At 46.8% G+C, this 23,413-nt stretch overlaps 1 protein-coding gene across 19 annotated transcripts in view; it reads left to right on the top strand.

Moving 5' to 3' along the window:
- VGLL4 (vestigial like family member 4) overlaps positions 1–23,413 on the top strand; it is a 162,715-nt gene that overhangs the window by 94,146 nt on the left and 45,156 nt on the right. For 8 of the 19 annotated variants that reach the window (XM_055557382.1, XM_055557376.1, XM_055557383.1 and 5 more), the window contains one exon: positions 21,706–21,900. The exons of 8 other annotated variants lie outside the window; for them this stretch is intronic. In XM_055557382.1, coding sequence (XP_055413357.1) covers positions 21,706–21,900 — 195 coding nt within the window. Of the gene's footprint in view, positions 1–2,125; positions 2,412–20,367; positions 20,955–21,705; positions 21,901–23,413 lie in introns of those variants that run through there. 3 more of the 19 variants (XM_055557375.1, XM_055557378.1, XM_055557386.1) reach the window with 3 other exon arrangements.

The following is a 23,413-nucleotide window of genomic DNA, read 5'->3' as shown; positions in this document are numbered from 1 at the left end:
TCCTTGTTTCAGAACATAATTATCCCCAGTTTCATCACAGGCTGCATTTAAGGTGATTTTCCGGAATTGAAAGGAAAACACAGCTTGGGAGTGAGAGACCCTGCTTGGGGGTGTGAGCAGGGCCCCAGGGCTGGGCGATCGCAGGATTTGTTTTGTTTTCTGCCAGCTTAACCAGCAGCAGTTTCATGGAGTCCTGCTTCCATTGTTCTTTGTCTAATGAACTCAGAGGCATCAGGAAACTTAGGAGCATGGGGTACCAGCCAGTGGAAAGGGGCACAGGGCAGAGCTGACGTGCGGTGGCTGGGTTCGTCCCCAGCCCCGAATTTCAGCGACCAGCTTCACCCAGGGGTGTGTCAGAGGTGGGACATCTGCAGCTGTTTTGCTGTGGAAATTCGTTCTACCATGCCTTTTAATTTGTTGGCGAGGGTCAGGAGTGAGGGGGGAAGTGAGGGGGAGGAGGGGAGGGCCGGGGGAGGCTGGGAGGAGCTTGGCTAAGGAAACAAGCCCAGGTGAGCCCCGAAGCAAGCCCAGGTGAGCCCCGGAGCTCTCTGGCCAGGATCTGGCCAGCTGGGCCTCCTTCTGCTTACAGTTTGAGGGGAGGGGGTGACCACCCCTTCTTCCTCCCAGCTCCCCTCGCCCTGCCCTCTTCTGGACGGATTATTGTACTTGGCTGTTTCTTGGAACCCGCACAAGCTTTGTTTTGGAAGGCGGATTTCTCTTCCTTCCTCCCTCCTTCCTTCCCTATTGTCTGCAGGCCTTCAGTTCCTACAGGGTGTTTGGATTAGTCAGCCTTGAAGGCAGATTTTAAAAAAAAGAAAAAAATGTGCTGTAAGGTAAGAAAGATTCAAAACCTCTCCTCAGTTCGGCTTTTTATTGTGAGGATGTTGTAGCAGAGTGGGTTGTGTCCTGAAGAAATCAGATCCAGCTTTAGCACCTCTCCATGTACACAAGGATATAAAACCAGTCTTACCAGGGCTTGTTGCTGACCGTATCTGTTTGATCTCTGCGTATCTGAATGTTTATTCTGTGACGGTTTATACTGTGTGGTCTCTATGTATATACTGAGCTCTCACTGGAGCTGAGCTGCAGTCTTGCTCAGTAAGGGCACTTTTGTCTCACAAAATAGTCCACCCTCCCCTTTTATTTTTCAATAAACTCATATATCATCCTCCTCCCCCCCCCCCCCAAAAAAAAAAAAACTTCACTCACTTTATTTTAAAAGCAGAGTTTGAAAATTTTATTTTCTGTTTGGCTGTCTGCCTTCCCAAATGTTACATGTTCTCCTAAGTTTTAAGGGATTGTTTCCATCAGTTTGCTTTCTGATCCTTTTTTTTTTTTTTTCTTTTTCTTTCTTTCTTTCCTAGAATTCTGTAGATTGTTTTAGTTTCAGGGTATTGTGTACAGGATATGTTTTAATCCTAACCATGTGAATCACTACCCGTTGAAAGAATGTTTATTTACACTAAATAAAATAGAAAATCTCTTCTTAAAGTTGTCTTTAATTTGTGACTATTTATATGATCTTTCCGAACTCTTAACATTTCACCCCCATCTGTTTGCAAAGATGTCTGTAAACATAACAAACAAGTATATTTAGTGAGTGAGTCTAGAAGACTCAGTGCTGTGCTTTGTCACCCAGCATCCATTCTCATAAACATGTATGGAATGCTGCTGCTCTGCTGAGGAATGTGTTAGGTCTCTGGGTTGATCTTTCTGTGTGTGTGTGTCTGGCTGGCTGTCCCGGTGTCCCTCTGTATTGCTCTCTGTCTCTGCGTTTCTCTCTCTCAACACTGTTTATTATGAAACATATATACACCTGAAAGTGCATAAAACACATGTGTAGTTTATAATTAAAAAAAAAAAACCAACCTTGTCATGATCACCAGGTGAAGAAACAGTCAGTCGCTCCCTCCAAGCTCTCCCCCAGGCACAGTTTCTCCCGACCCCAAGAGCTCATGGCAATCGCAACTTGCTTTACTTTGATACTTTTAACTACTATGTGCACCATTCCAAACAGCCTAGCTTAGTTTTGTCTGTTTTTGTTTTTTTCAGTACTCTCCTGTAATTCTTCTCTTGTGTCTCGTGTATGAGGTCCTCTAAAGTAGTGGCCACATCCTAAGAGGTTTTCTTCTTCCTGTGAATGAAGCCTGCTCCCGGGTGGGCAAGGGGTACCTCAGGCTGGAACATCCACGGAGGTGCCCTCCGCCCTCCTCACTCCCCTGTTTCTCCGCTGTTAATAGACCTGGTGACGCTTTGGCCTGAACTGATCTTTTTTTTCCAGCCAGTATTTTGGTCACAGTCTTCACCACCTGTTAAAACCCTCCACCATGCCGTGTGTCATGGAAAACTGCGTGTCAGAAAAATTCTGCTCAGTTTCAGAGAGTGCAGAGCAGGGAGGGACACTTCTGGAGGTACGTAGCTTAATTAGGACCCAAACAGAAACTTCGGTCCTGCGTTAATTAATAAGCAATTTGCTTAAAGGGCTGAGACTTGTCACAAGTCAGCTTTGTCGCCGCGCCAGGTTTCTTGGGATGGTGATCCAGGGACTTTCAGATAAACAGCGAAAAGCTTACATTGTTCCAGCGCTCAGACAATACTCGACATTGTATAGACAGGTCTGCCAGCGAGCAACCAAGGCTGAAACAGTTGTGGGTCAGCCTTATGCACCGTCTGAAATGGTAAATGGAGAAGGATCACCCATATGGATCGCTCTTGGCGTTTGGTTTGTGTCTGCTTTGCATGACAATCGTTGCCTGTTAATTCTTCTTGGCTAATGATTTGATTTTAATAGAGCGAATTCCAGAATTTAATGGCCCGATGCAGATGTGTGCTGCCAAGCTCTGGAGCGCTGTTTACACTGCCCCCACTCCAGCTGGACCCAGCCCGCCGCTTCCCTGAGAACAGCTGATGAGTGCCCATCTCTGGATGTTCGCCTCCTCCCCTCTCTGGAAACAAGCATATCTTTCCTTAGGTGGCAGCCCGATTAAAGTGACAAGGGATGAACCTAAACTTCCATTTCATTGTCCGCAGCTTTCTCCTGTACCCTGTCCTCTCCCTTTCTTACAGCGTGTGTCCTTTTCAGCTGTTGTTTTTCCGATGAGCCACTGATAAAAACGATTGGCTGACCCCGCAGAGAACCCTTGTTTTATTTCCCTGATGAAAAGCACTGACCTCTTTGCCATTGCTTACAATCACCCAGGAGAGTGACTCGGGCAGCTTCTTAAAGGAATATGTAATAGCTGTGCCAGGCTTGACGTTCTGTTGAGTGGAGGGGTAAGAGGGACGGAAAACAGCAGTTGTTCTCTGTCTAAAACCTAAGTGAGGTTTTCGAGCCCCGCCCTGCAGAACTCCCAACTGGGAACAGTTCAAACCAGGTACTGGAGATGATGGTAGAACCCTTTTTCTGTTAGAGGCTTTATATCAGTAAAGAAGGGGAGAAAGAAAGAGGGGAAAAGGAGCGGAGTGAAATAGAATCCCAGGATGAGCAGAAGACACCAAGTATAACTCCTGGTGTCCAATATTAAATACAACACATTACTTATATATATATATGTGTGTGTGTATGTATAAAACATGAGTGAAAGTCACTCAGTAGTGTCCAACTCTTTTTGAGACCCCATGAACTGTAGCTCACCAGTCTCCTCTGTCCATGGGATTCTCCAGGCAAGAATACTGAAGTGGGTAGCCATTCTCTACTCCAGGGGATCTTCCCCACCCAGGGATCGAACCCAGGACTCCCGCATTGCAGGCAGATTCTTTACCGCTGAGCCACCAGGGAAAGCTATGTAAAACACTACATAAATACATAAAATCCACACACACACACGTGTGCATAGTGTACGTGGTTTTATATTGTGTCTAACAGAGAATGGGAGAGAGCTTTCCTGTAGAGGTGGAGGAATCCTTAGACACCATTTAAAGAGAAAGCAGAGGGACCAACACGACTCCTTGGCTTTCCCACCTGCAGGCTCTTCAGGATCCAACTCCAGCCCTCTGTTCCTGCTCACAAGTCCCCACCTTCTGGCCTCCGGGACGTCTCAGTGATAGGTGTCTTTCCTGGTTCCCCTTCCTTTCTTCCTCTTCTGGGTCTCCCTCTTTGTCATCTGCTCACACTCAGGTCTCTCCCAACTTTAAAACGAGAAGCCCAAACCCACCCCTCAACCTTGTGTTCTCGTCCTCACTATTAGACCTTCTCCTTGCCATCCATGTCACGGTGGGGAGGAAGGTCGGTGTTCTGTCCATCCGCTGCTCAGCCGGCTGGCATCTGATATCTGTTCCCGCCACTCCGCTGAAGCCCCGCTGGGCATGGGCGCACAGCGCTGCCCTGGTGGCACATCCTGTGAACAGCTTTTAGTCCTTAGTTTGAGTCTGCGTCTGTGGTGCTGACTCCTTCCATAACCTTTACAGTTTTTCATCCCTTGGCTCAAAGACGTGCCACGTCCCCACTCCATCAGGAATGGGGTGCTGCGTGAGGCATCAGCAGGGCCTGTGTGCTCCTGGGCGTGGGTAGGAGGGTGGATGAGAGGAGGCGGGCCGAGAAAGGTTTGTGTGTAGCTTGAGGACGAATTGGGAGGAAACAGAAATAGGAGAGGGCGTGAACCTGCAGTGGTTAGGGCAAGGGGTGGTGGTAACCCGAGTTACTGCAGGGATGGAGGAGGGGGCGGCGGGGAGTGGATCTTGGATTTGGAGAGAAGCCTGAGGGGACGTGGTTCTGGATGGGAGCAGCGGAGCAAGCAGAGAGCAGGGAGGACAGGGAGGCTGCCCCAGCCTGACCCCAGCCTCTGGCATTTCCAGCTGGAGGGACGGTGCCGCCACTTGCAGAGAGAGGGAACCCCGGGCTGTGAGTTTCCCGAGTGTAGTCTCCAGTATGTTTAGTTTGAAGGACTTTGAAATGAGTATATGGGTCTAGATCTCAGAGGAGCGGGCTGCTGCTGAAGACCGAGACTTGGGATAGAGAGTAAGAGTGGTCACTGAGGAAGAAAGGCTAGAGGAAGAAGTCGCAGTCGCCCTGGGAACCCTTCCCTTAGCCTGGTCTCCGACGGCTTACTGCATCATCACTAAGAAAACGGCCTCACCAACGCCGCCTCTAATTGTGTTCCCTCTGGACCTGCGTCCATGATCCCTCACTCTGCCCTCCAGCCTTGTCCTCCACTCATCCATTGCCCGGATCCTGTCTTCCGCCAACCCCCAAGCCGCACCTGTGGTCCAGATATACGCAACCCCATCCTTTGAGCGAGCCGCTGCCTCTTGCTGAGATTCCACCTGCGCCAGGCCTGTGTCTTTCATCTCTTTGTTCTCAACACCGAGCACTGTGGTGTCTGCTTCTGTGAGAAGGGACTCCATCCACTGTCTATTCATTAAAGATCAAGAAACACTGGAGTTGTGTGATTAGCCCTGGGATGCTCAGCTAGTGGCTAAGACAAATGAGTTTGTCAATTCCTAGCAAGTTACTCGTAGGGGAAGGACAGATACCAGGGGAAAGAAGAGGTATGAAGGTTTGGTTGAGGGAAATCTTTAAGACTCAATTTCTTTAGAGAAACATTTTGAAGTGGGCTGGTTGCTTGGAAATGACTTCTTCAACTCATCTCGTTTTCTAGTTACTTCACTTTGGTTTATGAAGTGAACTGTTCATTTCTGGGGAAAATATTTAATACCAGTTACCTGCAAGGTGCTGTTTTATGTACTGGGGACATAGCTGTCAGCAAAATAGACAGCAAGAGACCTGAGATTTTGGAGCTTAACCATGGAGGTGAGAGGCAAACAATGAAGATGTAAATCAGATAATTACAGATTATGAAAAAGTGTGATTGTTACAGGTTGATGTCTCTTAGCCGACTTAATGGTTTATGATAGTTTTATCCATTTTTAACAAGTGACTGGTTTCATTTTCAGACTTTGAGTGGATGATGTTTCCCTCATTGTCTTGTGAGGGACTTAAACGTATGTTGGGGAAACTTGAAAATGATTTCCTTTGGGATCCTAGAAGTGTGAGGTCTTCTACCTGATCTATTAACTGTGGTCATAGTCAGACTGTCTCACACTATCGTACCTGTCTATTATATTGGGACCTAATGTTTATTGTAGCATTATCAACTTAAACCTCAAATGGTTAGATGGTTCATTTGGGTCCTAATAGGAATAAAATATATATTTAGAATGACAAAAATTCAGTGAATTAAAAAAAAAAAAAAGCCTAGGTAATCAATGGATTAGTTGTATGTTTTTCTTTAAACCTCTGTAGTCATACCTTGAAAGATATTGCCCTGTCTGGGATAGGTCCTACAAGACCCAAGGGGAATTTTTATTGTGAGGTCTTATTTTGTGATAGCAGAGTATTTGGGGAGGGCTAGACTAAGGCTCCCCACTCCAGTACTGTTGCCTGGAGAATCCCATGGATGGAGGAGCCTGGTGGGCTGCAGTCCATGGGGTCGCAAAGAGTTGGACACGACTGAGTGACTTCACTTTTCACTTTCATGCATTGGAGAAGGCAATGGCAACCCACTCCATTGTTATTGCCTGGAGAATCCCAGGGACGGGGGAGCCTGGTTGGGGTTGCACAGAGTCGGACACGACTGAAGCGACTTAGCAGCAGCAGCAGACAAAAGGCTGGTTTTGGACTTAATATGGGCCATGGACTGGAGGGTCCCACCTCTTTGGTTTCCTTTCTTCTTTTTTTGATACTGAGACATAATTAATTATGGTGAAATTTTGAGGGCATGGCTTCATGAATGTTTCCCCTGTGTTTATACCTTTTGTAATTACCACCCAGATGAAGACATAGAATATTTCCATCATCACAGGAAGTCCCTTCTTGCCTCCTTGCCAGGCAGTACCCACCCCCCAGCCCCCGCTGGAGGTAACCACTGTTTTGGCTGAGTGGTTATAAATTATTGATAGTTTTTCCTGCTCTTTGGCTTCATGTATATAGAATCATTTGAGTCCAGCTTCTTGTGCTCAGCATGGTATTTCTGAGATTCATCCACGTCCCTGCCCAGGTCAGGGGTCTCTTCTTTGGGATTGCCCTGCTGAAGTCTGTTACATGAGCATATCACAGTTTGCTTCTCTCTTAAGGTTGAAGGGGACATTTGCCTTGTTTCAAAGTTTTTAACATTATGAATAAAGATGCTCTAAACATTTTCTTTTCCCTATGGTAAAAAGATACATAACATGAAATCTGTTATTTTAGCCATTTTTAGGGTACAGTTCAGTGGTTTTCAGCATATTCACTTTGTGGCTCAGCCTCCAAACATTTTGATACAAGCCTTTTCGTGGACTCACGTGCTCCTTTCTCTTGGGTAAATACTTCTGGGTTTAATTGTTGGGTCATTGGGTAAGCTTAACTTTTTTTAGAAACTGCTCAACTGTTTTCCGGAGTGGTTGTACCATCTGACGCTTGCACCCGCGGCGCGGAAGTGCTCCAGGAACTCTGCGTCCTCCGCAGAGCGTGGTGTTGCCAGTCTTAAATTTTAGCCCTGCCGGGGGTCTAGGACAATAATGTCTCAGTGTTGACTGCAGAATCTGTTACTGGAGTACCCACTGTGACACTGCTCATTGGGCTGCTGCGCTGTAATACACAGTCTCTGCATTTGATGCATCGATGGTCTCGGAGGCTGGAGTATGTATATTTGTTGTCTAATTTCAGGTCAGAGGTAGTGATGCTGGATTGTTGAAAGGAGGGCTTATTTTTCCAAGTGGGTAAATCCACAGCCGTGGAAGCCAGCGGGCAGCCACATGCAGAGAAGGGAGCAAATGGCAGCGTGGCACCGAGGACTCTTTTTTGGGAACACTGTGCTCCAGTGTACTGCTCTTTGCTTTAGGTCGTGTTGGGTAGTGATTCATCCACCCACTGGCCTGTTGAAAGAAAGCTCAGGGTTTAAGCTCTCGCAGCTCCAGTGTGATTTATCTCCTGATTTGCCTATCATCCCCTTTACGCTTTTTCAATCCACTGCCCTCCCTGCCCCCCCCCCAACCCCCCCATTTAGAATGTCCTCCCTGCTTCTTTCCAGCAATGTGAGTTCTGTTCACGTTCCAGCCTCCCTTTATAAAAACTTTACCTGAAACTTTTTATAGGCAGAAATTGTACTGTAACCTGTTAAATTCGCAATCCTTGGCGAGATGCCTTGCCCTCTTTCAGTGCGTGCAGTGTTTATATTCTTTCCCTTTGAATGTCCATGGCGTTTACAGCCTGTAATATTCATTTAGCAGTTATATCACCTTGTGTTTTGTTATCTTTAATGTAAATAAAGCGTGACATTGAAAGCAAACAAACGTTACAGCTTCCATCTAAATAAGGTGTTGAAGCTTGTCTGCAAAATAGTTACCTTGGAAAATTACCACTCTTAACACTATGATGATCTCATTCCCAGAACATTGTTGGTGTTTTAGAAGTTGCCTTCATGGTCTTGAGATGCAAAGGCCATGAAGGCAGCTTTGGAACACTTTGGACAGTGGCCAGTAATTAAATATACACAGCAGACACTCATAGAGGACTCTTCCTGTCTGCCATGCTCAGTTCGATGTAAGTGTGTCTATAAAATGACGAGCTGGTTTTTCCTTTGTCATTCTAAAGCCAGTTCCACAAGTGGAGTTTGAAAATAATCTTTCAATCAGTGACAACTTTCTTTGGAATAAGTAGGCTAAAGTCATTCCAGAATGATTGTTTTGAAAATGACAACACTCATGTGCTTGCTTACCAGAAATTTTTACAATTTGGTTTTATTCGAGTATCTCTGTTCTTGTTGTGACCGTGCCAAGCACTGGGTGAGCACAGTGACTTGCGATCACACAGCCCTTATTTTAGAGGCTGAGATAACTTGACTGTTAATGCTGGGTAGACTGACAGCCTCTGGCTTTATCTGTGTTCTGGTGAGCTTCGTGCACTCATTTGAATGTTGGTGAAATTCTAGCAACCTGCTCTTCAGCTCACTTGATGGAAGATTTGAATGCTAACCTAGTTTGCCTGTGAGGGATTTTTCTGTAGAACAACTCCCACATTTCCCTCACAGACGGGGGACGATCAGAGCTCCTAGGGGCCACAGTGGTGTACAGAGCGCAGTTCAGGGAGTGTTTGTGGCATCTTTTTTAAATAAATTTATTTATTTTAATTGGAGGCTACTTTACAATATTGTATTGGTTTTGCCATACATCAACATGAATCCGCCACGGGTGACCAGCTGTGTTCAGTCTTATGGTAATGAGAAAAAAAGAAAAATCAAGTTCCTGTGCTTCCCAGGGCTTATCTTTTAAGTAGCAAGAGAATAAGAGAAACTTCTGGTGACGCTGGGACTCACGTCTCATAGGGGAACTCATGTTGTTTTGATTTTGTGGCCTGTGTGTGTGTGCGTGTGTGTTTCATGCCATTTATTACTTCGGGTGTGGAATATTTCCTTTCTGCATTTCCTTCATCTCACCTTGGTTACACTGCAGCCCTGACAGTTGCTCGACTAACCCTTCCAAGGCCCAGAGTTCACCGGACGTTGCCTTAAAACGGTAGAGAGCTGCCGTGTTGACTGTCCTCCATGTTGGCTCTGTTTCTTCTATAGCTCTTTAAAGATGATAGTTTTTTTTTTAATCTAGTATTTTTTTCACAGCTTTATTACTGAGATATAATTTACATACCATAAAACTTCCCCCGTTTGAAGTGCACAGTTGAGTGCTTTTTAGAACACTCAGACTTTCACATAAATGGGATTCTATAGCATTGTCTTTTGTGACTGGCTTCTTGCGCTTCGCATAAGGAGAGGCTCACTCTTGTTGTAGGAGGGGCCAGTACTTCATTCCTTTTTATGGTTGCATACCAGTCCCTTGGATGGATAGACCAAAAGATACTGTTTTTTAAGAGGTGGTAATAGCTCCTGGATGAAGGTTGGGCTGAGAAGTTACTCGGACTATGATGTCTCCTTCAGCTCTGAGAAGCAGAAGAAAAACATGCCATTTTGTCTGCTGATCTGCACTCGAACTCCAGCGAAATGTCCTGGTCCTAGTCCTATGGGATAGTCCCCTGGAGCAATAGCATGGTTTATTTTCAGTGTCTGAGTGATAATTTCTGCTCCCAGGAAGACCGACAGTCTCTGCCTTTGTTGTTCTGTTCAGTTTTGCTCACTCATATGTTGCATAGGGCTTCCCTGGTGGCTCAGTGGTAGAGAAAGACTGCCTGCCAATACAGAAGACACAGGTTTGACCCCTGGGTCTGGAAGACCCCCCTGGAGAAGTAAATAGCAACCCACTCCATTATTCTTGCCTGGAGAATTCCATGGAGAGAGGAGCCTGGAGGGCTGTAGTCCATGGGGTAGCAAAAAAGTCAGATAGGACTGAGCGACTAAACGACAATGTTACATAAATGGTTCTGGAGGAGGGAGGTAGATTCCTTGCCATTAAATACTTTGCACTTCAGCTGTGGTGTTTTATTGGTACACCATCCGTGTGTGTGTGTGTGTGTGTGTGGCAGTGAAACTGGATTTTCTATTTTGGATCTCTAATTTTACATGATGTCTGTTGGTAGATATATCTATATACATTTAGAACATTTCTGTATCAAGTTTTCTACATATAGATAGATAGATGGAAGGAAGGTCCGTGGCACTTTCAAAGACTTCAGAACCAAATGTCTTTCACCCTCAACCGTAATAGATAAGCAGCTCAGTGTCCTCTGGTCTTCTTGTCGGGGGTCAGATCAGATAGACTGCCTCGGAGGCCTAATTACAGGGTAAGAGAACTGTGCTGCCAGAGGTCAGGGGCCGCCCCTCTGTCCTGAGGTGGCCTTTGAAAAGCAGTCTGGGGCAAAAGAAGAAGCCTCTGGCAACTGTGGAATTTTTGGAGAGAGAAACCTTTGGAAGGCAGCATCTGATTCTTTATAAATTATCTTACTGTTTTATTTCTTAATGTATGAATATCTCAAGACTGAAATGAGATGCCTTAAAAGGCGGATCCTGGTAAAGGGCTTTTGACCTCCCTCCTCTGACACCGGTTTCCCCCCGGGGCTGTTCTCAGCTGCACCCACAGCTGGCCTGAGGGTGATCCCCAAGGCCCTGTGGCCTGCATTTCATCCTGGGGAGCCAGCCAGGAGAACTTACTCAGCTAGCTGAGACTAGTGTCTGCAGAGTATCTCTAGCTCCCTTCCCTGCCCCTCTCAGTTCTCTCAACTTGGAGAGGTTTATGAATTGAACTCCCATCAGCAGAGCTTTTATGGAGCATCTCGGTCCCATTGGAAGGATGTCAGTAAATGCATTACGGGGGACATAGGCCGCAGATGGTGTACCCGTGCTCCTTATGGGGAAACCGAGGCACCGGTGAATGTCCCCTCACTAAGGTTATGACTGCTGAAAAGGTCAACGGTTAAAAGACTTGGTAGAGAAGTACATCACAGTTTGAAAACAGGGTCTCCTGAAGGTGGTTTTAAATGTTTGACCTGTGATCGTTGGCTGGAGGAACCAGGATGGGCCTGAGTCTTGCTCTCTGGGCATTTCCTCACCAGACGCTTGAGCCTGGAGATGCTTGGTCCTTAGGTCTTCTCTTCCACCATTCACATCGCTGTCCAAATACCCCTTAATTAGTTGAAACATTCGACTGATCAGAATACTGGTTGACCGTAGTATTGATCAGTTTTGAAAGTGGAAGAAGGACAAGTTGGAGATACACGCCAGTGTGCTTGGAGACATCGGGGAGTGGCGCTTAAATGACAGATTTTTAGGGTCCCTGGACAACACTTTCATTTGGACTGGGTTAGGGCTTTGTGTTTTAAACAAGCATTTCAGGTGATTCTGATTCAGGACCACACTTGGAAGAACCTTGTACCACAGTGGAGGTAGGAGCACCGGGATGGGAGGCGATAAGGGCGGTTTCCAGGGGTCAGTGAAAATACACCGAGAAGCACTTCTGGTTTACGTAGGAGCTTGGTAGCTCATGAGCAGACTTAATCAAAAGCTAATTTACTCCCAGGTCTTCAGGAATACGTTTGTCACATGAAATCAGTTTTACCTGGTAAATATTCAGGATCAGCAACTTGGACAGAAAGCCCTGTGAAAGAGAGTATAATTCCTCTTTACGCAGCACCTATTTTTCACTCTTGACTAAAACAAAATCCCTTACTGCTTCAGCTTCCTAGACCCTTCCTCTTACTCCTTCCAGTGCCTTGACAGTGTCCCAGTTAATGATCCATGGTCTCAGTGAAGTACCCTGATAATATGGGGGTGAATGTGGACGCAAGGATTTGGATGTGGATGAGGTGGCTTCCCTTTCTCCATCTCAGATTATCGTTTCTGGATTTTGAGCACCTTTGGGAATCAGGATAGGTTTAATGTGAGAATCTTTAGTGACTGTCCATCCAGTCGATGTCCAAGGAAGGTTGATGCATCAACCATTGAAGTTATTTGCTGAAATATCAAGTGCTTAAGTTAAATGAGTCATCGAAGTCTGCACATCCCGGAGTGAGTGCAAGAAAGAAAGGCATGTCCATCAGGCCTCAGCTCTCAAGGCAGCAGATGGGAACATCTCAATTACACGAGCTCACATCTGTCTCTCTGACTTGACTGGGTCTGTGCCACCGTATGCTGTGGAATTACCCATTCCGAAATCCCTGGAAAGCATGGTTGAAGTGAGACTGACAAAGAGCTAGACCCTCAAGGTTAATGGCACAGAGAGAACAAGAGGCATGGAGAACTCACAGCGAAATACAAATGTCAGTGGTTGCAAACCACTCATCCATTTAATTTGCTGGAAGTTAATATGGTCTAGTAGACCCCAAATGAAAATGTTTCAGTATTGCTTTATTCCTTCATTAGTCTAATTCCAATTGACCTTGTGTCAAGGCTGAAACAATTTAGAAGCATACTAGCATGGGCTCAGTTTTAATGACTGTTGTCAGCGTAGTTTTAAAGAAAATAGGTTGGCAAAACACATGTAAGTTCTTAAATCTATTAATAGTGTGACATTGTGTTTCTTTGTTTTGTAAAACCATTAAAATAAGGCTCTGGGAGATGGCTTGAATTTCTGAAATGCCAGAATGTCTATGGTGAATATCACTGTTATTTATTATTTAGGAGTTTGCTACCCGGGTGTTTCTGGTGTGTGTTTAGCAATGGCTGGGGCCTCATTGTACATAGGCTGGCTTATCAAAAAGCAAGAGGGAAAGATAGTGGCTTTTAAGAGAGCATTTGTAATAAAAGTTGCATACCTTATGAAAGAGGTTAGAGGAAGAGTCAGGCTTTTGTTTCTGTGCCTGAAGGAGAAGTGTAAAAATAGATTTGAATAAAAAGACAGGAGGACCACAGAATCGAAGGACACTTTTACACATCGAATATCTGGTAGGGGACTTGAGTGTAGAATGTAGAAAAAAACTCTTACACCTCAACAATACACAGACTGGTAACCCAGTTAAAAAATGAATAGAGGATTTGGGGAGAGGGGAGGAGAGGGTGAGATGTATGGAGAGAGTAACATGACAACTTATATTACCATATGTAAAGTAGATAGCCAATGGGAATTTGCTGTATTAAAAAAAAATGAATAGAGGATTTGAACAGACACTTCTCCAGAGATATACAGATGGCCAATAGGCACATGAGAAGATGCTCAACATCATGAGTCATTAGAAAACCGCAAGTTAAAACTGCAGTGAGATACAACTTCATACCCACTAACATCAAACTGGGGGAGATGAAACCCTCCTGTGTCACTGGTAGGAATTTTAAATGGTGCAAACTCTTTAGAAAACAGTTTGGCAGTTCCCCAAAATGTTACAGACAGAGTTGCCATTTGACCCAGCAATTCAGTTCTGAGGTATACAGCCAAGAGAATTGAAAACATGGCCTCACGAAAATCTGTCCACAGATTTTACACCCATAGCTGCATTATCTTAACCAAAAAGCAGACTCAGGCCAAGTGCCCATCCCCCGATGAATGGGTGACTAGAATGTGGCATATCCCATACGATGAAATATTATTTGGCAGTAAAAACGAACGTGTTGACATATATTACAACATGGATGAACCCTGGAAACGTTATGCTGAGTGAAAGGGAAAGAAGTCTTCGTATGTGATTTCAGTTCTAAGAAATATGTCCCACATAGGCCAGTCTCTGGAGACAGGAAGGAGGTGAATGGTTGCCAGGGGGTGGAGGGTGGAGGACAGCGTGGGGAGTGACTGCTAAGGCTGTAAGTTTATTATTATTTTTTTGGTGGAGAAGTGGGGGGGATGAACTATTTCCCCCCTCAGATTGTGGCGATGGTTGTACAACCCTATGAATACGCTAAAAGCGCATTAGAATCGGGCAGCGTTAAATGGGCATGACTTTTATGGTGTACGAATTAAATCTCAACAAAACTTTTGTAAGACTTGGAGGTTTGGAGTGGAGAACGTTGTTCGTTACTGTTTCTCTATTCATTTGATTTTTAGCCAAGTTCTGTGGGTGGGCATTTGCTCACATGAAAACGTTGTGCAAAGTACGGTAAGCTGGAATCTGAGCCTCGCCGGGACCCGTAGTCCATTGGCTGGGTGTCCGGCGCTCCGGGGACCTTCCGTGCTGAGCGTGAGGCACCTGTTCTCACGGAGCTGACAGTCGACTACAGTGCTTTCCTTAAATCACTACTAGCTATCTTAGAAGAAGCAAATTGGCGTCGTGCATGCTGCAAGTTAAGACGATCCTCACAGAGAATGAATGAATGGTGTGCATGTCGGGGTCCGGTGTTTGCAGCCTGGGGGAAAGGAGAGGAGGGGGTGGAATTCCAGATCAGCCAGGGCAGGTGCGCACACGGCCACGTGTCCGCATGCAGGTGCTGCTTTCCGGCTCAAGGTTGGCCACTCTCGGCCCCTGGGGTGAAGTCCACCCTCTATTCTTGAGCATAGCCAGTGAAAGAGGCCGCTCCAGGACCTACATGCAGGGCTGTTCCCGTGGGGCTAGTCTGTTTGGAAGCGGGCAGAGGGAGGGCTCACCGGCCTGATGGGCAGCTGCCTGCGAAGCCAACCCAAATTTTTAACTCATGGTGATTGATTTTAGGGGGCTTTGGAGAGGCTGCCCCCCAACACCACCACCCATGGGCTTTCTTTTCTCCGCCTTGTCGCGTCCTGTGCTTTCACTGGGTCTCTTGTGCTCCAGAGGCTCAGTGGCACCATGCTGTTTCCCAGCGGCCTGTGCCCACTGGCAAACTCCTGCGCATCCTTCAAACCCCAGATGGTGCACTCTCGTCTCCATTAAGCCTCTCCAGAGTCCTGTGACCTAGGTCAAGTTGCCAAGCCACTTTTTGCTTCCATTTTGCTCTTCTGAAAGATGAGATTAATAGATTATTAACCTACTCCGTAGGAAATTAGAAAGATGGAATGAAATTCACATACATAAAGCTTTTGGAATCCCTCTTGCCCCGCTAAGTAAATATTTGCTCCTGAGTGGTTACCCATCCTCCTGATTACTAATCTCAGGCAGAGGGCGTGGCTGCCTCCTCTGCTTTCAGGGCATTAGCACACATGCATGTCGGTCACTAACAGTACATTCTAGGGGAAACTTGTAAATTCCCCAAAAAGTCTGCCATGTGACCACAGCTGTACAGATAAGGTTGTTCCTGTGTTAAAGGGAGTGTATGTGTTGGGGGGTGATTCACAGTCACCTCTTTTAATAGTCACTCCACGGAGTCCGTCTGAGGAAGGAGATTAGGCTAAGTGACTTAAGGGCCCCTGAAAGTATAAGCCCTTCCTTTCTTGTCCACAGCAGCATCTGTCTGTCTGTCCAGGTGCCAGACGTCGTAGAGGGAGCCGATGGGGTGAGCTGAGGGCACTGTCGTGGGTTCAGACATGGACCGGGTCACCCTGCTTTTTCTCTGCTCCTGCCCAAGGGTCTTTAGCAAGTCTGGGGAGGGTGGGGGGCCCTTTGGCCTCAGCTCAGTAAGGGTCCTGCATTCAAGTCCTGGGAAGCCAGACTTCCTGCTATGGCCAAGTCTCTCAGAACGAAGGTTTATTTCAGGACACACCTCAGGGCATAAGGAAGAACTGTTCAAATATAATTGTACAACGGCTTTAGACAACGTGCTTCTTCCACCGTCCTTGAACCTCGTTACACTGAACAGTTTTCATCTGTGGGCATGCGGACCTGATGTACACCACCTCCACCTGGTAGTCTGGGGGTTACCTCCTCCCCTGTCCCTGCAGCAAGAAAACATTTGAATCTGTGTCCTTTGTCACATTTCTGCTTTGCATAACCCCCTCCCAGGTACCTGGCCCTTGGGAGGCCGCCTCCTGCCCTGGGGCCGGCTGGCCTGTGGCCGCCCGCTGTTTGTGCACCTGAGCTCAGCTGCCCCTTTGAAGTGCAGAGCAGGCCTTTCATCCCCCTTCGTTTTTACTTAATGACAGCCTGGTCTTTGATCCGCACCATTTTCTTTCTTTTTTTTTTTTGCTTCATAATGAGTCGCTTGGAGGTGAGGAGCGAAGGTCCGCCCCCAAAGGCCACAACTTTTATGAGCACCTTGGTTGTTTGACCTTCATATCTTGAGCAAACATGCCCGAGGGAGTCAGCCCTTCTCGGCCTCTCATTGATAAAATTCGCTCACCCGATAACTGACGTAAACTTGAAAGGAGAGATGGGGGTGGAGAGGGAATGAGAAGCAGAGGAAAATGTCCGTAAACCACTACCCCCCCCCCACACACATTTGAAGCTATCTCATTCAGGGGAGCCCCCTGCCCCTTTCACACTAAGCAGCATGTGGGCCTTTCAGGTTTTGGGAGCACAGTCAATTCTCCATGCTGGTGGAATATATTTGTTCTCAATTTAACTTTTATGGCTCTTTAGATTATGATCTAACAGTCTCTTGGAACTTGGTGATATGAGAAGTTCTCCTTGGTTGGATATAATTTTTATAAGGATCTTATAAGATTTTATAAGGAAATCTGAAAGGTTTCTAGTTAATATGAAAATCTAGGGGACGAATGTGCAGTAGCCCCTGCAAAAAGCAACTCACAGATCCCCATATTCTTTGGTTTGGCTGCTGCTGCTGCTAAGTCGCTTCAGTCATGTCCAACTCTGTGCGATCCCGTAGACAGCAGTCCACCAGGCTCCGCCGACCCTGGGATTCTCCAGGCAAGAACATTGGTTTTGCTACATTTTTTTTTATTTGAAATAGAAATATGTTTTGATATTAAGTACTCTTCTCTATGTATTAAATTAGCTGTGTGCCTCACCAGTAAATCTCCACTAAGTGTGTTCTAATGCTGTCTCAAGCTGGTCAGTCCACTTTCAGACTTCAGTTTCAATAGCCTCTTAGTTTTTGGTTGGGGCATGCAAACATCTTTTAATAATAGCTTATGCAAACTGTAATTATTGAAATAAATTTATGTGTAAAAGGACTCCAAAATATACTGTGTACTGTGAAAAAAAACAACATAATTGTGTATTAGCTTGACATCAATTTAATGAATGATGGCATGTTATAATAAGATTGTTCTATTTTAACATAGAACTTACATTTCATACGAGTTTGTTTTAAACCCCTGTTCCAAATTTTTCTTTTATAAATATGGATCATTATTTGAGGTGTTTGATGTTTGTTCTTCATAAATCAGGTGATACCCACAAATAACTACTGAATGAATGTTGATTAATCGTGGATAATTGGACTCCCTTAGCATAGTCCCTGCCACTAAAATGATGGACATCAATATTATTTCAAGAAAATTTGGCATACTGTTTTTTTTTCCTCCAACAATTAAAAATCACCTTACAGGAATATTAAAAGTGCCCACTGACATAACAGAAATGTGGATATAGAAGATGAATTAGACTTTGTCAGACCAACCTGTGGAACTTAACATATGGAGTTATACTGTCTTTTTTTTTTTCACTCATATATCCATAAGCCAGAAAACAGCATAGCTCTCTGGCTTTTTCACTTTTAGTTTCTCAACATGTAAAGAAATCCAGACCAGCATGAGTGCTGGGGGAGTGATTTAGGAGCACGAGGAGGGCAGCCTGTTTTGAGAGGACCAGGCGAAGGCACCCGTTACAACACTGTCCAGCTCTCTGCCCTTCCCGCGAAATGTCCCTTGAACGGGCCTCCTCTTCCCCGTTGTGCGTGTACGACCGTTGGAGCCCTCCACCCCCGTGTGCACGACTGCCCCGTCCCTGGCTCAGGTGTGCCCATCGCGGCGTCATCAGGCGCCCCTTGTCTGTGTCACCTCTTCCAGTGGCTCCCCGCCCAGTTGTCTGCCGTGAGATCTGAACTCTGCCCGTGCCCAGAGCCCTGTACTATCTGACCCGTTGATCTCCGTAGCCTTACCTCTTAACCAACAGATGAAACAAAGCCCTTTCTTCTACTTAGATGGACCTCTCACACACAGGATACCATTCCTGCTTGCTGCCTTTATTCCCACAGCCGTCCCCAGCTGGAATGCCCATTTCCATAGTTTCCAAGTGTCGAAATTCTACCTGTTTTTCGAATTCCACTCCTGAGTATATTAGAGCTAGAATTGATGTCTTCCTCATATGAAGTGTCCATAGCTTCTCAGTTTTTCTTTTTTACCTGTAATTAGTGTATTTTTATCTTCAAATTACTATTTGAAAACTTCCTCCATTTTACTTCCTAATATGGTGATCGTTGACAGAAACTTTGTAGCAAAAGTCCTCTGTAGTCCTCAGCAATTTTGCGGGGGGGGGGGGGGGGGGGGTGGGTAACAGTTTTATTGAGATATGATTCGTATACCATACGATTCATTCATATCAAGAGCATCTCTTTTGTTTCTGCTTTTCTTCCTTACCTGTTATTTGTCTCCGTGACTTATCACTCCTGTGAGAACTGCTGTTCCTTGAGGCAAAGACCAGATCTCAAACATCTTTGTGTTTCCCTTAGTGGGGCATAGTTCTTGCTCCGAACATGGCAGGCATGAAACTTCTTTTGAAAGAACCACGTTTCTTCTTTTCTTCTGCCAGTTCTCAATCCCATACCTTCTTTAGGAGGGGCTAGATTCTAAACCACTTCGCAATTAGAAGCTCCAATACTTGGGCCACCTGATGGGAAGAGCCAACTCACTGGAAAGACATGCTTGAAAGGTTGAGGGCAAGAGAACGGGGCAGCAGAGGATGAGATGTTGTGTTGGAGAGTCCCTTGGGCTGCAAGGAGGTCCAACCAGTCCATCCTAAAGGAAATCAGTCCTGGGTGTTCATTGGAAGGACTGATGTTGAAGCTGAAACTCCAATTCTTTGGCCACCTGATGCAAAAAACCGACTCATTGGAAAAGACCCTGATGCTGGGAAAGATTGAAGGCGGGAGGAAAAGGGGATGATAGAGGATGAGATGGATGGATGACATCACTGACTCAGTGGACATGACTTTGGGTAGACTCTGGGAGCTGGTGATGGACAGGGAGGCCTGGCGTGCTGCAGTGCATGGGGTCACAGTGTCGGACACGACTGAGTGACTGGACTGAACTGAAGGAGATTGAGAATGACAGGATGTGTGGCGTGTTGTGGTGCTTCAGTCGTGTCCGACTCTGTGACCCCGTGGACTGTAACCCGCCAGACTCCTCTGTCCATGGGGTTCTCCAGGCAAGAACACTGGAGTGGATTGCCATTTCCTTCTCCAGGGGATCTTCCCAAGGCAGGGATCAAACCCACATCGCCTGTGTTTCTCCTGCATCGGCAGGCAGGTTCTTGACCACTGAGCCACCTGGGAAACCCAACAGGATGCTCACGCCCATGTGACTATGAAAGGTTACTTTTTTTAAGATAGAGAAATTCTGTGAGCATCCCCCTAACCAAGCGGTGGAGCTTACCGTCACCCGGGGTGGGACACCGAGGCATCAGGTGCTTCCCATGTGAGGCCACATGCTGTGCACAGCTCCTCTCGTTTCCCTGCCAAAAACGTTCACCTTGACTCGAATCACAGGGAAGTCATCAGACCACCAGAAACTGTAGCGCAGTTCATTGGTCTGGATCCCCCGGAGGAGGAAATGGCAACCTGCTCCAGTATTGTTGCCTGGAAATCCCATGGACACAGAGCCTGGAGGGAGACAGTCCATGGGATCGCAAGGATGGACATGACTGAGCACTCACACATGCATTTAAAGATATCATTGACACAGAAGAGGAAGAAAGACAGAAAAAGTTGCTAGGAAATTAGAGACTTGGCAGCTGTCAGCCAGTGTCTTGATTCTTGATTGGATCCTAGATTCTGTCTACTTCATCCCCCCCTTTTCTGAGACAGTCCAGTTGGGGAAATGTGAATCTGGACTGGATATTAGATAACGATGTTATGTCAGCTTTAGCTTTCTTGGGTGTGATGATGGTTCTGTGTCTATGAAGGAGACTCTTCTCACTTTGAGAAGACAGTCGAAGTGCTTGCAGTATGATGTCTGCAAGTTACCTTACAAATTATAGCAATTACACACACACAAAAAAGCTGGATATGTGTAGACAGACAAAATGAATCAAGGTAAACGGAATGGGGTATTCACTTTTCATTTAAGTTTCCAGTAGCTTTAAAATTATTTTGACACAAAGAGTTGGAGAAAATAGAAATATGTCCTTGGGCACTTGGATCCTTGAGTGATAACGCTGACAAAGATCTTCCTTTAAACTGCTTATTTTACCAGTCTTCACGGGGATTGGGCGCTTAGATCACATGGGTGCCTGAGTTCCCGTGCTGTGCTCACTCTCGGCATCGTGGAGTCTTTGAACTCTGTGTCCTGTTTTAATCCTCGGAAAATTCACTCTGGCTTCTGAACCCAGCCCGTGGAGCAACGATAAGGAATCCGGTGGATTGCCGCCTCTGTGTGGGCGGCAGAAGGGCTTTCTGAGATGCTGGACTTGGGGTGTCTGCCACACCCCAGCGACTTGCAGGCTTCCGCTGTGGCGGGGGTTCGGAGCTGGCGTGAGATCCCGTGTTGGGGTAGGCGGGCCCAGCCTGGCCTTCAGGAGTGCGTACGGCAGTCCTCGTGTGAATTCTGCGTTGGTTCCTGGGAGCCTCGTCGTCTTCCTTCAGGTCTGGATTATTTCTGGGAACGAGACTGTACCTGTTTGCCTCTCGAGAGACTATAGCAAACACGATGGTGTTGATCAAAATATCTGTAGTTTGGGAGCTTCCACCTGGCTGTCTTACAAGAGATGCTTCTGGGCCGGCAGGCCACGTTGGGGTTGGGCTTGGAAAGTGGGGGTGGCCGCACTGGTCACGAGGAATTCTGAGCACATTCTGGGGGAGTGGGCAAGGTGTCCGGAACCAGCGAAGGCATGGAGTGTGCCTGGGGGGAGGGGCGCTGGAGCCCCGGGCGCTGTGCCAACTTTCCCGTGTGATCCTTGAGGCAGGCTGGGGCTGCTGTGTGGGTTCATGTCCTTTTAACACACGTGGCGGCAGTCCAGGCAGTCAGGTAGCTGCCCTGAGATGGCCCGCCGCCTCCCGGTGGTCAGGTGGGGCACCTCCCTGACCCATTTTCTGGGGCGCTGATCTACCATTTAGTTGGCTGGACACGGCTTACCTGCTGACCTCTGGCCAACAGCGGGAGTGGCGCTGGAGAAGTCCCCTTTCATCCTCTCTGTGGGAGTCGTAGCCAAGGATGAAACTGAACAGGTGGCTGTTCTGGGGTGGAAACTTCCTGCAAATTTCCACTGATGCTCACTATGATCTGTCAGGGTAGCTGAGGACAGAGGTGCGAGAGAGGTGGGAGAGACTTGGCCAAGATCACACCTGTTTACTTATTTTTTTTTTAAGTGTTTATTTATTTCTTTGGGCACACCAGGTCCTTGGCTTCAGCACGCGGGAGCCTCGATCTTTGCTGTCACGCGGGGTCTTCAGTTGCAGCATGTGAACTCTTATTGTCTCACGTGGGATCCAGTTCCCCGACCAGGGATCGAACCCCAGCCCCCTTCATTCGGAGCATGGAGTCTTAGCCACTGGACCACCGGGGAAGTCCCAAGATCACACCTTTTGAAAGGTTGCACTCCATTTATACTTATTTTAAAACAGGCCATCAATTCTCATGCAAATTAAGTGGGAGAGGAACCTTCAAGTTTTCTTATTATTGAGTAGATTGCAAACTGATTTGGAAGAGTATTGATCTCTGGAGATAAAGTTTATAATTTTTTTTGATTGATTGATTGATTTGGAGTATAATTGCTTTACATTGTTGCCACACGGTTATTTTAAATGATGTAGAACCTGCTAGGTAAATGAACAGCAACATAGGAATGCAAATATAGCAATTTTTAAAAATTTACTTTAAAATATTTTCAGGGCTTCCCTGGTGGCTCAGACAGTAAAAGAATGCGTGCAATGCAGGAGATCCTGGGTTGGAATGGTCTCCTGGAGAAGGGAATGGCTACCCGCTCCAGTATTCTTGCCTGGAGAATTCCTTGGACAGAGGAGCCTGTTGGTCCACAGTCCATGGGTCACAAGGAGTTGGATGTGACTGAGCGACTAACACTATTTTCAATTAGTGCTTTTTTATTTGGGGGGCAGGTGTTGTTGCGATGGTCTCTGTTGCTGGACACGGGCTTCCCCTAGTTGCAGCGAGTGGGGGTGAGACTCTGCTGCGGTGCTCGGGCTTCTCATGGTTTCTCCTGTTGCCGAGCACAGGCTCTGGGACACGTGGGCTCAGTGGTTGAGGTACGTGGGCTCAGTTGCCCTGCTGCATGTGGGTCTTCCTGGACCAGGGGTTGAACCCATGTCCCCTGGATTGGCAGGCAGATTCTCATCCACTGTACCACCAGGGAAATCCCAGTTAGTGCTTTTTGATATCAGGTTGTTATTTCTCTTTACCTTATTAAAGCATCCGAGTGTGTATTTAGAATGGATATTCGGGAATTACAGAATTCTTATCCTTTCTGTGGGATTTCTTTTTACCCCTTCTCTTACCTTTAAAGAATGACAGATGTTTGAAACCATTGGAAGCTGTCTACACTGTCTACTCCTGGCGCGCCAACAGCTGGAGTGAGCCCCCCACCCCACCCCCGGCCGCATCTCTGGGACCCTCCCCTAATCTTGTGCTTTTCAGAGAGAGCCTTGGTGTCCCCTTTGCAAATATTCTTGCTGAGACACAGCTCACGCTGTGTCTGCACTTTTCCTGGTCACAAGCCAGGAAGTCCACTTGCTTTCTGCGCAGCCACCTGTCCCCTCCCCTCTCGGGCAGGTTCTAATCTGGAAGTGGCCTCGAGGAGTTACACTGCTTCACCTGACCAGTCCCACTAGGTTAGGTCGGTTGGGTTAGACCAAGTGGTGGAAGCGGTTCTGTCCCAGAGCTGTTCTGTCTTTGCATCAGAGCCAGGTCTCAGCCCTGCCCTCACCTTCCCTGCTGCCTTGTCTTCCCTCCTCCTGCCCTCCTTACCTCAGTTAGCTGGGGCTCCTGGGTCAGGGTACCCCAGACAGGGGGCTTACACAGAAGATAGCTGCTCACTCAGTTTTGGAGGCCGGCCTTTGAGATCCGAGTGTCGGCAGGGTCGGTTGCACGC

The sequence above is a fragment of the Bubalus kerabau genome, chromosome 20 (assembly GCF_029407905.1).
Source record: "Bubalus kerabau isolate K-KA32 ecotype Philippines breed swamp buffalo chromosome 20, PCC_UOA_SB_1v2, whole genome shotgun sequence".
Lineage (NCBI taxonomy): Eukaryota > Metazoa > Chordata > Mammalia > Artiodactyla > Bovidae > Bubalus > Bubalus kerabau.
The sequence above is the reverse complement of the archived record's forward strand: the minus strand, read 5'-3'. Positions and strand labels throughout refer to the sequence as shown.